The 14,595-nt window shown below is 36.8% G+C and overlaps 3 protein-coding genes across 3 annotated transcripts; 1 reads left to right on the forward strand and 2 right to left on the reverse strand.

Annotated features, from left to right (window-relative positions):
- Nucleotides 1-793: 793 nt before the first annotated feature.
- Nucleotides 794-2,620, reverse strand: LOC129571518 (zinc finger MYND domain-containing protein 11-like; the record flags this gene model as incomplete). Its single annotated transcript, XM_055451324.1, is given in 4 exon segments — nt 794-901; nt 1,189-1,246; nt 1,376-1,554; nt 2,363-2,620. Coding segments are annotated over 4 exon segments (603 nt in total), but the record flags the coding sequence as incomplete, so codon positions are not given.
- A 2,128-nt stretch (nt 2,621-4,748) lies between these two features.
- LOC129571519 (uncharacterized) lies at nt 4,749-8,615 on the reverse strand. The gene is made up of 7 exons (XM_055451326.1): nt 8,367-8,615; nt 7,871-8,049; nt 7,448-7,505; nt 7,144-7,315; nt 6,593-6,936; nt 5,212-6,494; nt 4,749-4,989 (listed from the first exon to the last, which is right to left on the reverse strand). The coding sequence occupies exons 1-7, from the start codon at nt 8,379-8,381 to the stop codon at nt 4,935-4,937; spliced, it is 2,106 nt and encodes a 701-aa protein (XP_055307301.1). The 5' UTR covers nt 8,382-8,615; the 3' UTR covers nt 4,749-4,934.
- Nucleotides 8,616-13,107: 4,492 nt separating this feature from the next.
- Nucleotides 13,108-14,199, forward strand: LOC129571517 (BTB/POZ domain-containing protein 3-like). The gene has a single exon (XM_055451323.1). The coding sequence runs from the start codon at nt 13,108-13,110 to the stop codon at nt 14,197-14,199; it is 1,092 nt and encodes a 363-aa protein (XP_055307298.1).
- Nucleotides 14,200-14,595: the final 396 nt, after the last annotated feature.

The following is a 14,595-nucleotide window of genomic DNA, read 5'->3' on the forward strand; positions in this document are numbered from 1 at the left end:
ACATAGTAATATCGCACAGCAGAGCAGATACAATACATGCAATATCGCCACTCTCGCCAATAGTAATGATGGTAATTTAACAGATCACCATTGGTATATGTGAATCCTATTAATTCCGTTCTGAGTGAGTTGACACAGAAAAACGATTGTTTTGCACGAAAAATGTCCTTTTTGTCCGTGCTTAATCTGAACATTCTAAGCTATTCAATTGAACTGAAACGGAAACATGACATCAATCGGTCATAACTCGGCGTGTTGTTTTGTTTCGATTAAGTTCTTCTTCATGAAGTTGTGAGTGGTCGAAATTCGACCGTCGAATAATCAGTCAATGAGAGATAGCTGAGGATATATGCTGGGCATAGGAAATCAGCAAGCTGATATTGGGACATTTTGATTTTGTGACTTGCTATTCGTGCAAATTTATGTGGAATTTTGGTGGAGTGTTGATGGAGTCACGGAGTGTAATGGAAAATGTGTTCCAAACTCCCCTCCATCATAAATTTGTTTGAATAGCACGTCACAAGGTCAAAATATCCCAATCTTAGCTTGCTGAGTTTCTATGCTAGCATATATCCTCAGCTATCTGTCATTGACTGCGAATAATGTATGAACATTGAAAAATGCTCATTAATGGAAACATCTTTTTTCAATTGAAAAATGATGTTCATAAATGCCTATTAAACACTGTTACAATTGTTCTCCATTTAAATGACATGTATGTATGTAGTGGAAAATTACCAACAAACAAGATGAAACAGTTGTGAACAATCCACTGGACATCCGCAAGAAAATATTCGAAACTGTTGTACGTGCCGATGTTCTCCTTGATTTTGGTGAGATCGATCGGATTGACGATCGATTCTTCAGTGGCACCTTTCAATGGGCGTTTCAGCGTGCTGAACTGTAACAACAAAAATGTCAATGATTTAAAAAAAAAATTGAAAAAAATTCAATAAAAATTTTTTGATGGAATTTAGTTCAATTTTAGATACTTTGATGAATTTCAATCCGAATTGTTGTCATAAATTGACTTTTAAAGAACGAAATTTGCAGCTAAAGTAACACTCAAAATCAGAGACTGAAGAATGCCGGCTATATGTATAATCCACATTGAATAGTGCTATATAGCAAGCATTCGACAGTTTCCGCTAAAAAAAAATCCAACCAATGTTCACTCAAACAACTTACCGATTTGTCTTTCAATGCTTTGTCGATGAGAATTGGCAACATTTCCAAGTCTGACTTTCTAAAAATGCCACAAAGAAACAATCAAATTAGCACACAATATTTAACTGGTCTTAATCACATCAATCTCTTGATAGATTGAGAACATCACGTCAATCTCTTTGACCAGCTTATGCGTGACTGTACTTACTTGTCGGCGTTTTCAGCTCCTTTCAATTTAGTACACACATAACATAGCCATTTTTCGGCTTCAACGTTGTTTGTCTCGTCCTTTGACGCACAATTTGAGTGGAATGATCGAACACAGCTGGAGCATTTCAATGACGTACCTTCGCCACAGCATCGCCAACAGAATTTATCGTGTTTCACCTGAATTTCACAAGGAATAAATACAATTTCATCATTATTTTTACCAACGAAAAAAAACAAACAATAGAAATAAAACATTGAAATGAAACAATAAAGTCAATAGAATGATGAATAGAGAAAAAGAATTGATATTAACACTAACAACAGAAACACAATTTTCCGCCGGTTTATCTTCGGGTATTTTCATTATATTTTTTCAAACTTCTTCGTTGCAACTGAATAGTAGTTTTTTCGTCGCGCTGTGCGTATTCTCACTGCAATGGTTGAAGTGATTATGTCGGTAGATTGGACCGGCAATTAACAACGATGCTAAAGTTTGTTTTGACAGCAAAGTGTCACACTAATTGCTGTTAAATGTCATTGAAACGAATGAATGCGTTCAATGCCACATACCCACTTGTTGATTGGTTTTCATTGCACCGATCTAATTGCAATACTTCTATATCATATCATTTGGTTTCGGAACATTTTCAACATTTATGTTATTTTTTTCAACATTTTATATGGAAATTTGGTCGCTTGAAAAAGAAATTGATTGTAAAAATGTTCATAAATTCCTGACTTTTGGGAAAACAATCTGTTGTACTTGGCGCGAATGTGAGATAGTTTTAAATTTCAACTTTTGATTCGAAATCAAAATTGTTTTTCTTCAGTTTTGAATCCAAAATTAAGTTTGTTTTTTTATTATTTCAATTTTTTGGTCAAGTTCTTCGGTGCCTATTAAATTCCATCTCTCATAAAAGCTTATGGCAAATGTTGAAATATTCTAAATGTTCAACCAATACCATTGATTAGAATTTAGCCTTACCGTTTCTGGTTCGGTTTTTATACGCTTATTCCCTTCATATGCTCCACCCATTTTCTTTCTTCTTTTCTTTGGTGATGTTTTTTGTTGCAATTTAGTTTCAACGATGGGCTCCTCCTCAATAATGATTATATCGTCTTTGAATGAGTCCTCTTCGATAATGATTATATCGTCTTTAATTAACTCTTTCTCGATAATAATGATATCTTCTTTGATTCTCAGACCTCCAATCGATGTAGATTCACTTGGATACGAATCCATTGTGGATATTTCCATAGGATTCAATCACAAATGAATCGATTAGCATGAAATAGGCGACATTTTAGTTTAGTAACTGTGATTTAGTCTTTCGTTGACTCTGAAAACACTGAAAATTGCTACAAAATCACTTTAATTCTTTAACCAGATGATTTTGGACATGGAAGGCTCTGTATTTTTTCCATAAAAATACAAACCGACAGCGTATTGTCAACACTAAATAATTTACGAGCACGATTGAATTTGTCTGCGGCTCAAAAAATGGAAAATGTATTGAAGTTTCCGTAGAAATCCTTTGCCAATCGAAATATCGTGAATCAAGTAATTTAGTAGCCAATTTCAATGATTTCTAATCAAACAAAAGTAGTCAAATCTGCTTGAAGTAATTTGATTACTTTGAACAAGCGAATTTGGTTTAGTTCTCAAAAATTCGTCGCAATAGTGCAAATGATACCGACTGTCAAACGCCGCCGTAAACAGCGAAACGTCACAATTGTAGCTACAAAAAACTATGCATAGAAACGACAACAAAAAGTATTTATACGCTGACAATTGCATCATTTACTCAATGCATTGAACCGTAATTAAATTGAACGAAATTCCAACGAACAAAAGAACAAAATTGTTTTACACAACTTACAGTGCAGTTGACTTGGCTTGTCGTTCATCCTGAATGTTTAACATGCAATGTTACTTACGTAGCGATTATGACGTTGACATAACCAATTCGCGCCTTCTCAGCAGTATCTGTATACTACGACTACTGCGGTGAACAGTGTTCACTTAAAACGGAGGGGGAGGATCCAAGAGGAAGATTTTTAACTCCACAATATTTTATGAACTAAACATTCATATGGAAATATTTTTCTCTTCTGCAAAAACAGTTGAAATGTGATGGATCAAATCAAAAAAGGAGGTTCAATCCAATTTCTTCTAATCATGTCCTCCCCTCAACCATTTTGTTGACATTTTCTGCTTTCGACACAATTCGTACAACATTTTACCGCATCAAATTTCGCACATCGAAGGCAAATTCACTGCCACACAGACGGAATCGGCATGCTTGACAAATACATAAGAGGTTTTGAGTGCTGCAATAGCAACACAGGAGGCTTTGCAATCACAAAACCGATTTTGAGCACAAGAAAAATGCAAATTAATCCAAAGCATGGGAAAATGTTTTTATTGTAAAATTCCACGGCTTTAATTGATACAATTTTTTAGACTTGGTTGCATCAAGACCTTGGTCGAAGAACATTTTTTACACAAGAAAATGTGGAATTTAAACGAGTACCATTTGATATAATTGCATGAGGTATATTGCTTTTTTGTAAAAAGCAACTAGAAATGCTTATTGGTTTTGATTTCCATTTTTGCTCGTTTGCCAACGAGTAAGAACAATAGATTCACTGATTGCTGAAGTGAAAAAAACAAAACCTATAAAAATTGTAATAGGATTTGAACCATAAATATTCTTCAGCTTAAACATTTTTTTCTGTGTAGTCGACATGTGTACTCGACCATCGGATTAAAAGTTTAGTATAAGGTATTTCCATTAGCTAACCGTTAGAATGTTCAGAACATCTGAACTAAAATAAATATGAGAATGTGAACAAAAGAACATGTCGATTGTTTGCTTAGGATCATGTTACTACGAGAATCATACAATCTGGCACATTAGGTGATGGAAAGGTAATATAATCTGGAGTGTGTAGCTGTGGCGTATGTATAATTAGAGACAATGTTCAATGAATGCAAACTGGTTTCTGAGTGGTAAAATTGCCTGTTGCATGCTTCGTCGGAGGTCACTTTACATGTATTCACAGCAAATAGAGTGAGAGTTTTGCATTTGCTCACGACTTTTTCCTAATTTTTTATGCTTATGTGTGAATATTTGCACGACAATTTGCAAAGTGTCGTTTCGTAAAGTAATGCGAAGCTAATTTCTCTTGCACGCATGACTTAAAATTCGAAAATATCATTCAATTCATCAGAAATGGTCCAAATTTAAAGAAATTACAACTATCCTTCAATAAGTGCATTCGTTTCCGAAATATTAACAAACCTTAATGGTGAATCCAATGAAACAACGACATCCTTCGAGAAAAGAAAGATTAAATGATTCGATCAATTTGTTTAAAGTTAATGTATGAATTTTATTGAATTGGTTTTTTCTAAGGTGAACAAATCACAATCCGAAATTGCATACGAAAATTTTGTAATTTTCTTACAAAAATATTTATTTCGATTCAAGTATTTCATGTCATTGATGAACGATCGCGATCGTTTGTAGAACTTTGAAGTTTTGTCGCCTTTCTTACTCTTGTATCGGATCCTTATCACCGTTCGGCGTTGGGTTTTGCAAGGCTTTGCTGTGAAATTAAACAAATGTCCAAATTATTGTTGTTATCAATCACTTCGAAAATGTTATCAATTCAAGTTAATGTACACAAACAAGGCCTCACGAGCGTCGTGAGCTTTTAGCATAGTATTTGAGCATAGTTTTTATGGATAAAATTGTTTGTCTCTCTTCAATACTAACTTAATTTGTGTTCTTGAAATTTACAACAAAATTTGATTTTTGTTAGGCTTACCAAATTTTCTCACAAAGTGAACCGCAGAAAGCAAGCTCCTTGTCGCATCCTTTGCACCGTAATCGTTCACTCAGCTTTCGATCAGATTCTTTTCGCATTTTGTCGATTATTTCGAGGTATTTTTCGTTGAGTTGATTCTCGCAATTGGCATTTTCTACAAAAATGGCTTCAATGCTGCGCTCCATTTCAACCAGTTGTACCTTCAGCTCCTGATTCTCGTAACTTTTCACTTGAATTTCGTTGTTTTTCTCTCGAATTTCGTCAAGCATCACTTGAATCTCCAATTTCGCTTGGTCGTGTGTTTGCTTGAGCAAAGCAACTTCTTTCAAATGTTTGTTTCTAATTGTGTTCATCAAAATCGTCGACTGCTGAACGGTTTGATCTCGTTCAGACAAAGCCGCTTTCAAACGTTCCATCAGCTCGGCATTTTGTGCTTGCAGAACAGCCACCTCCTTGGCATGAGCATCTCTGGTGCTCATCAAATGGCTATTCAATGCCTCTGACCTCAGTTGGCTCATATGAATCGAGTTCAGTAAGTCTCCTTGAATGCCCTTCATGTTCTGCACAAGTCTGCAATAAGCACTGTGCTCCAATGTTGACAAGTCGTCAATGTCAACGTATTGATTCGATGCCACAGCATTTGGAACTTCAGCCTCGGGTTCAACGCTTTGCTGATCTTGCGGCATTTCAACGTTCTGTGAATTTTCCGAGTCTTTAATGTATTGATCATTTTCATCAGCTTCAACCATGTATGCAGCTTCGGAGTTCCGTGAATAATCCAATGGTTCCTCTGGGATGTCTTCTGCCTCGAGTTCATATTCCGCTGGCTCGAAGACTTGCACTTGGCAAAGATCATCACCGTATTCATCGCAGAATCGAACTCTCTTCGGCGATGGTTCGCCATTAACCTCGTTGGACACATGGTTTCGCTTTGAGCCTCTGCCTGCTTTCGAATTCGACTCATCGATTCTAGTCAAAACAATAAGCAGTTCTTTACAGATAACGGGCTGCTGCAACAATTCGTCAGATTGTTCCTCGTTCACTTCCTCCTCATCCGTATCCACCGTGATATTGTCGCTTTCTACATCCCCATCGTTCGTCTCTTCCGTAGTCTCACTGTCCATTTCAACAATTCGCGATTCATTGTCGCGATTCTCATTAATTCCCGGAATCATTTGCTCGATGTGCTGCTTCAATGCTTTTGGATCGAACGGTGTTTTTGTTTGAGCATATTTGAACGTACCGTACTTTTTGCAAATGTTGTTGATGTACAATCTGGCTTCCTGTGAAAATTGAACAATTGGATACCGTTTTTCATGAAAAAAAATTCAAATCTAACATGGAAACATGTTCGTAAAACCGAAAGATGTCAATTGCTTACTTTCAACGCAGCACGATATTGAGACGATATGTATCGTGGAGCTTTCGGGCTTGTCTCCGAGTACAGGTAGCAGTTGTTCACGGGGATGTCGGCATGAGTGTAGTCGCCGAAGAAACGAACGTTAACCATTTGCTCAGTAGCAGACATAACCTTTGCAGGCCAATAATTGAAGCCCACAATCTTTGCCCATACAATGAGATGTAGTTCAGTGCATGTCATCGTAAACCAGCGCTTTGGATGTTTGATTACTTGCGTATAGCATTCAGTACACTTTTTGATAAATGCAATTTCTGCATCGATACTATCCAACAGATATCGGGCTGCCATTGTCTTTGCATCATTTTCTAAAATCGAATTGAGAAAATTAAAGTCGTGCAAATATGCTGAAATCCACATTAGTCAATTTAATCCACTGTGGAATTGATTTGTTTCAAGAGCTATTTTAATTCGAAATTAATCTGGCATCATTCATACCAAAAGACACGACGAAAAGACATTGATCTCAACAAACTTCAAAACCTGAACACTCTGATGCAAAGAATCTCCCTTACCTGAATACAAAATTACGCAGTTGTGCAACAACCACTGAACATCGGTGTATAGTTCGTATAAACTGCCATACGAGTGGGTCTTTGCTTTGATTTCCGTCAAATCGATCGGATTGACGATGGAACCAGACTGTTTGCCATTGTCTGTTTCCAAAGGATTCTTCAGGCACATGAACTAAATGATTTGAAAGAAAACAAACAAAATAAATACCGATTTCAATGTCTTTTTGTTAGGATTGCACTTTGATGACGAAGCAAATTGATTTTGATGTAAATTTCATCAGAGATATATACACGAATTACGTACCTTATTTACATTCCACACTCGGTCAATCAGAATTGGCAATGTTTCTCGTTCATCTTGTCTAAATAAAACAGAAATTTATGGATTTTTGTATTGAATTGTAATGTTTTCAATGGAACAACAAATTTCTGGCTTTAAAAAAATCGAGTTTAGACATTCTTGGTTAGAAAAGTCCAATCTTTCATTAGAAAATCAACTTTGAACCCAAAAAACCATTTACTTTTTCTCAACCATTGAATTTATCTGCTAAAGCACAAAATTTCCCTCAAAATGCGTAATAAACCAAATGGAATAGTAACTAAGAAAGACCAATTTCATATTCAATTCCCTCTTTTTGTGTGCAAAAAAAGCATTTTGAATGGAAAAGGTCATGAAGTGTTTGAACGGCAATCATTTCGAGGTTAGAACAGCATGTGAGCTACTTACACGTTAACCATGTTCCAATTCATTTGCCTGGTACATACTGAACAAATCCAATTTTCATCTTCTGTGGCATCGGTTTCGTTTGGTAATTCGCACTTGGTGTGGAATGATCGAATACAACCGGAACATTTCAATGTGGTGCCCGTGGTACAGCAATGCCAGCAAAATGTGTCGTGTACATTCTGGAATGTTTCAATAGAGAAAGTGTCAATGCTTCAAGTAGAAGTTTTCGATCAAATATCGATGGTGAGCAACGACTCAAGCCAATTCAATGAATATCAATTGTTCTGAATGTCATAATTCCCAAAAAATATGAAAAATATTTCACTTGCGTCACAATTCATTATGAATTGAAATACATACATTGCGAACATTTGTTGATCCTCGTCATTTCAAATCGGAACCATTTTTCGTCCGAACGATGCGCATTTTGACGTTTGCACGTTTCAATGCTTTGGAGTTTTGCACAATGCAACAAAATATATTTCAATTAACTCACCTCTGTTGAAGTCATCGTACTTTTTCGGTATTCACGTGTTGCAAATCGTAAAATCTCCTTGAAATTTACTGTTTGATTTGAACAAATCCGTTTTAATTAACAATATCTCACAGAAATTTTAACAATTATCCTCAAATGAGCTCTAGCCCATTTGATGCTTGAATTTAGTCTGCGATTTGATGTTGACGTCGCGAAATGGGCGCCGCTTTGCGAGCATTAGACGTCACACGCGTACCTATTTGACAATTCAAATCGTCAAATGCAGTTGAATATGCTTTCGACGAATGACATTTGACAGAATGGATCGGCCTATCACTTGCTATATTTCTTTGCTATTCGATCCGTTTGTGATTGGTTCTCTCATTGTTTTGGCTAGATAAAAATGAAAAAGTAATGATAAATGCGCAATATTTCAAGCGAAAATTTATTTTATGTTTTTTTCAACTGAATGTTGGAACAATTTGATTCTTCCATTGAAAATGCTAGGAATGTCCAATGTTTTCTATATAAAAATGAAGCTTTCGTGCACTAGCTCATGTTATGACATTTCTTATGTAAAAATATCGACCTAATGTTAAATTTTAATTGGATTTTCAACTACATTTCGATTATTGATAGATTTTTTGATAAAAATTCCTTCGTTTAGCCTAAACAATCCGTTCTAAATGCAAAATATTTCTGATTTTCTCTCGCAACACCATTGCAAATCGCCTTTCAGTTCAATCCACCTTCAATTCGATCCAACTTGAAGAAATAGCATTCCACGTCGGTGTTACCACCATTGCAGTACACGCCATGTGTCCACTCGGTTTCGATAGCGTCTACAAAATCGGGCCAATGTGGCATGTCGATGAACGCTACTCGTACCTTTTGCAGCCGCTTGTTGGTCATCAGCAATTGAATGATGTCATCCATTTTGAATGTGTCGCCGCAGAATTCCAACTCGACCAAATCCGGTAGTGAATTGACGACAGACATCAAGTCAGCAAACGTCAAATCGTCCCAATCATGTATGCATGGTACCAAATTGAGTTGTCGTACACCGTGGTTTTCTTTGATGAAGCTGATCAGCTGGCCTTTGAATTCGTTGAAACCGTCGAAATATAACTCTTTCAGATTGGTGAACTCAAATGGCATGTTCACAACGAAATCGCCTCGTAGATGGGGTGCAATCAGTGCAAACGTCTCGACGCTTTCAAAACGAACCTTGTCGTCGCCAAAGCTCAAGAATCGATCGTCGGGCGCCCATAGCTCGAGCTCAATCAAGCGTCGCAAATATGCGCTGATCGACTGAAGAAAATCAGTATCGTAATCACAGCACAGCGCCAATGACTCGAGTTGTGGATTTGCTCGTAGCATACCGCTGATTGTTGCCAATGAGATCGTCATTTTTGCATTGTAAATCAGTAAATTTGTGAGCTGTGGCAAATGTGCGGCCAAATACTCGGGTTTCTCTGATGTCACATTGATCAATCTCAGGGTGGTTAGACTCGGAAACCACACGTACAACCGTGATAACTGTTTGCTCAATGAAGATTTTGTGATCGTCAGCTGCTCAACCTTTCCAAATGGCTCGTCGATTGTGTCCAAGTTACTTATGTCGCAAAATGCCAGCTCCAATTTGGCCAGTGTGCTTGGGCAATGTTCAAGCAGCGATTGCTCAATAGCACGTTCACGTTGACCTTCGAAATTGATGAACAAACTCGACACCACCGCACCAAAATAACGGAAAAATGTAGCCGCTGCATCTTTTCGGACTTCGATGCAATCGTCGTCGATGAAACGAACGAGGTCCAGATTCAAGAAGACTTTCTTCGTGCGATACCGACGTGCGAATACCAATCGAGCCGCTGGCACGAGATGTGAATGAGCTTCGGCCACATTGAACAAATCCTCCAAATCCAAACACTCGAAGACAATCTGTAGGCAATCATCGTTGATATCCACCAGTTGCAATTGTTTGGAGTCGATTTTTGGCTTCTTCGCTTGGTACACTTCTTTGATGGGTTCGTCATCTCGAACGCGTTTTTCAGGTTGAGACAACATCTTTGATGACAAATCACCCATGGTCTGATGAAATAATGGTAGGAAAATCAAAATAAAGAGTTTAGATAACATTTTTCAAGTTTGAATCAATGAACTAAATAGAGGAGTCAAGGTGGTGATGATTTTTGAATGCTTTTAAATCAAATCGAGCTTTAAGGAGACATTGATCAAATGTCAGAGAGTTAGGAAAATAATCATTTTTAAATTGATTGTAGTCTATCAATTGCGGTCAATTGATGTAAAAAACTAGAAAATTCGCGTGAAAATCCCTTTGGACGCTCTTTACACCGACACAATGCACACTTGAGGATAATTCAAGAAAACATCACTTTACAATAAAAATAATCGCTTACGAAAACTTGTACTAGACCGACTGTATCAATTCAAAATGAGTGCAATTTTCAATGAAGCAATTTTATGAGTTTAATTCCAAAATAGAACTCAAATGTTCTTCAAATGGTATGAATATTCTAAATGGATATTATTCAAAGTGACTGTTGCTGCTGAATACGAAGGATCTTGCTGTTGCTTTTTCAAACAGAACCTCACTGATTCTGTCAGTCCGACTGCGGATCGAAATAGCTGCCAAATTCAACTCAAATGTTGATGAAGTGGTGAAGTCATTTTCTGGCCGATGTCAACTTTTGAGCGACGTATGAATAATGCCATCAAATTCGAATCTCTTGTTCTATACTAACACATCAATAAATGTATTTATTTGGCACGTATGCTCTGCGTTGTTTAAATGGGTGCCTCTTATTCAACGATTTACATCTCACTCAATGCAGCCATTTCAAAATTTGCTTATCAAAGCTAACATTTTGGTCATGGATGTTTGTGTTTATGCAAAGAATAACAAGTAAACATAGAGCCTTATTCAAACAATGTTTTGCTCAAATGCGAACAATAGAAAATGTGAAATCGGTTGTAAATCTCACTATTCTTAGGCTGTAAGAAATATTTTTATGTACCGAATGATTAAAACGCTGACTTTGCCGAACTGATGCACACAGGCTGATTGTTGTCATTGTGTAAATATAAACAACAGCATGCTCTATTTTCAATAGAGTACATCGACACAAATGAGGCATATTCAAGCGCTGTTTTCAACACTTGTTCATTTTACAGAATTTTGGTGTAGAAATTCGAGAATTTTTCACTGCAATCGATTGAGATTTAATTATTGACCAAGTCTTGATTTCATGTGAATCATTTGTAAATAGACAATGTGAGCCAATTCAATGAATGTACTAACTTCATGGGTGAGATTGACACTCTCAATTTGAGATTAGTGTATGTTTCACAGACATTGTATTGGAATTAGTAGAGCATCTTCTCAAGTGATGATCAAATCTCGAAATCATTTATTTATTTCAACAGATATACGATAATTGTCTTCGGCAAAGTTGTACAGTTTGACAAGACCGACAATTGTTGCGAGGACACCAATTCGATATTTCTTGTCATCAAAATGAAAATCGCAAAGAACCACCAATGATCCATCTCAACTTTATCAAAATATAAGTCGTCAAAGAAATTACTCTCAATCTCCCCCATAGAATTTAGTCAATCAAGGATTTACACGAAGATTTGGAAAAGCACTAAAATTCAATGCAGTTTTAGTTTCATTAAAAGTTTATTATTCACACGTGTTACCAATAGATAGTTTAGATTTCTGAAGCACATCAGAATCGATTGGAAGGCTATTGCTGTTGCTGTTGCTACTTCAAATGCTTTGCAAAGACTGATGCCACTTTGAAATGAACAACCCGATAAAATATTTCCGTAAAGCTGTCATCCGAAACACGATTACACAAATAAAATATTCATTCGAATGAGGAGATCTGAGCTGAATCGAGCTAACATTTCGTTTGTTTTTTCTTTTTTCGGATTTATCGCAGCCCTCAATACAAGCCAATCCATTGTGTGATTTGTTGATATTGCTTGCACAATACACTTTATACATAGACTTATTGACAATCGGATGTCATTTTGAGCAGAAATTTTAAAAATTATCTCCCAAATTTGAAGCAAGACATTCGATGTATTAACTTAAGATACTTGAACTAGTGACTCATTTGATTCCTTCTGAAATATGCACAAAAATTGAATAGAACGCGATAATAATTTCTAATGAAATGAAAGCTAGTATATAGCGCCATCTGAGCTATTGTCATATGTTCTCCCAACGAAGGGAAGAAAGCAAATGTCAAACAACTATTGCAACTTGTTGCTATCATGTAATCCTATTTGAGAATCAGTAATTGAAACAGGATAAAATCGAAAAAAAAGATCAATGAAGCGTATCAAGTCGGTGTAAGTACTTTGAGCAGTTCAGGAGCATCAAAAACAGTACAATTTTGGGTGGATAATTAGGTTTAAATGAAATCTGATCATTGAGTAAAGTCTTTCGGAACGTGGATCTAACCTCACTTCAATAGCGTTAATTGCATTTTAAGGTACACCAACCAGTGTTGGAGTGTTATTTTCTTAATATTTAGTCTTAAAGCAAATAAATGCTATCATATTGATTGTTCTTTTTCTTTTTGACATTTTTCTCTCATCATTGGATTTTAATGAATACCTCTTCGGTCTCAAAAGCAAAATTCTTCATGAACAATTGTTTGGGTATCATTTTAGATTTTCGATTGAAGTTCACGTAACCATTGACTCATCAATCCATTTCCAAACCAAAATGTCATCGAATGAAACACCGGCACCAATCGACTATGAGAACGTGGGTCTGACGACCAGCGTTTGGAATCTGTATTTGAATGTTGAAATCGCTGATGTGAATTTCATCATCACATCGAGCAATGGACAAGAAGACCGAATTCCAGCACACAAAGTCCTATTGGCCTCTAGAAGTGACGTCTTCAAAGCAATGTTCTACGGACCAGCGAAGGAGGAAGGTGATGTAAAGATCGTCGATACCACGTCCACTGCGTTCAAGCAATTCCTGCAATTCTTCTACTTCGGTCGAGTGAGCCTCACAATGGAAAACATTGGCTATGTCTTGGGCCTGGTCAACAAGTACAACATGCCTGATGGCATGAATGTCTGTGTCTCGTTCATAAAAGACACACTCACCGAAAACAACGCATGCACTGCCTACGGTCTAGCAATACTGTACGATCAAGACAATCTGAAGCAATTTGCTGAGCAACAGATCAGTCGGAACACGAAAGCTGTCTTCGAATCAGCAAGTTTCTTGAAATGCAACCATGCAATTTTGGGCCACATTTTGAATATCGATATACTCTCTTGTCCGGAAGTAGAGGTCTTCAAGGCATGCATAGCCTGGGTAAAAGCGGCAAGTGGACGAGAAGTCTTAACAAGAAAAATCGTTCGAACTCATCTCGTGGATCTGTTTTACGAGATTGGCTTTGGATTGATGACATATGACGAATTTGCTGCATTGGTTCCGGTATATGGAAATTTGTTTTCAAAAGAGGAGTACATAGAAATCATTCAAATGATCGGATCAAATGATTTCGAGTCGAAAATCTTCAAGAATAATCCACGAATGCTAAAGAAAAGCCTAATCGAATGCAATCGAATCGATGAAAACCAAATGATTGAATCAGGTCATACGTATTCATCTGAAGGAATTGAAAATGTATCGTTCAGTTCAAATAAAACCTTGATGCTTCATGAGATTGTTTGTCAAAACTTGAGTGTTCCTCGTGATGGCGGTCCGGCAAGTGTTCTTTCAACTGAAGTAACCATCATCCAAGATAGCTGCATCACAGGCACCATCACCGTTTTTACTGAAACATTGAGCTGAAAAGAAAGCCCACTCGGCATGGTCATACGACTGCCCCACTCAGTTTTAATTAAATCCCATGCTTGGTATGGTATTCAACTTTAGCTGTCACCAAATGTCGGACGCCTCAAAAAGATAGCATTTAAATCTGAAGTGGTAATGGAAGATGGCATCAAGATACGATTTGATAAAAATTACAAAAGACGCTCAAAAGGTGGTGCTGAAACAGGACTGATTATAGCGCTCAGATTCAGTAAGCACCCTGAAAAAACAACATAAAAACATACAATGTATGACAATATCCCATTTCGATTCGAAAGGAATTAAATAAACTTGATTTTTTGTGACAGAAGTCTTTTTATTGTTTAATTCGAGTACAATTGAAATTGATTCCATTCAAAGCCTTATTCGAATGTC

This window comes from Sitodiplosis mosellana, unplaced genomic scaffold, assembly GCF_009176505.1.
Source record: "Sitodiplosis mosellana isolate CC-2019 unplaced genomic scaffold, AAFC_SMos_1.0 Smas_scaffold_2702, whole genome shotgun sequence".
Taxonomy (NCBI): Eukaryota; Metazoa; Arthropoda; class Insecta; order Diptera; family Cecidomyiidae; genus Sitodiplosis; species Sitodiplosis mosellana.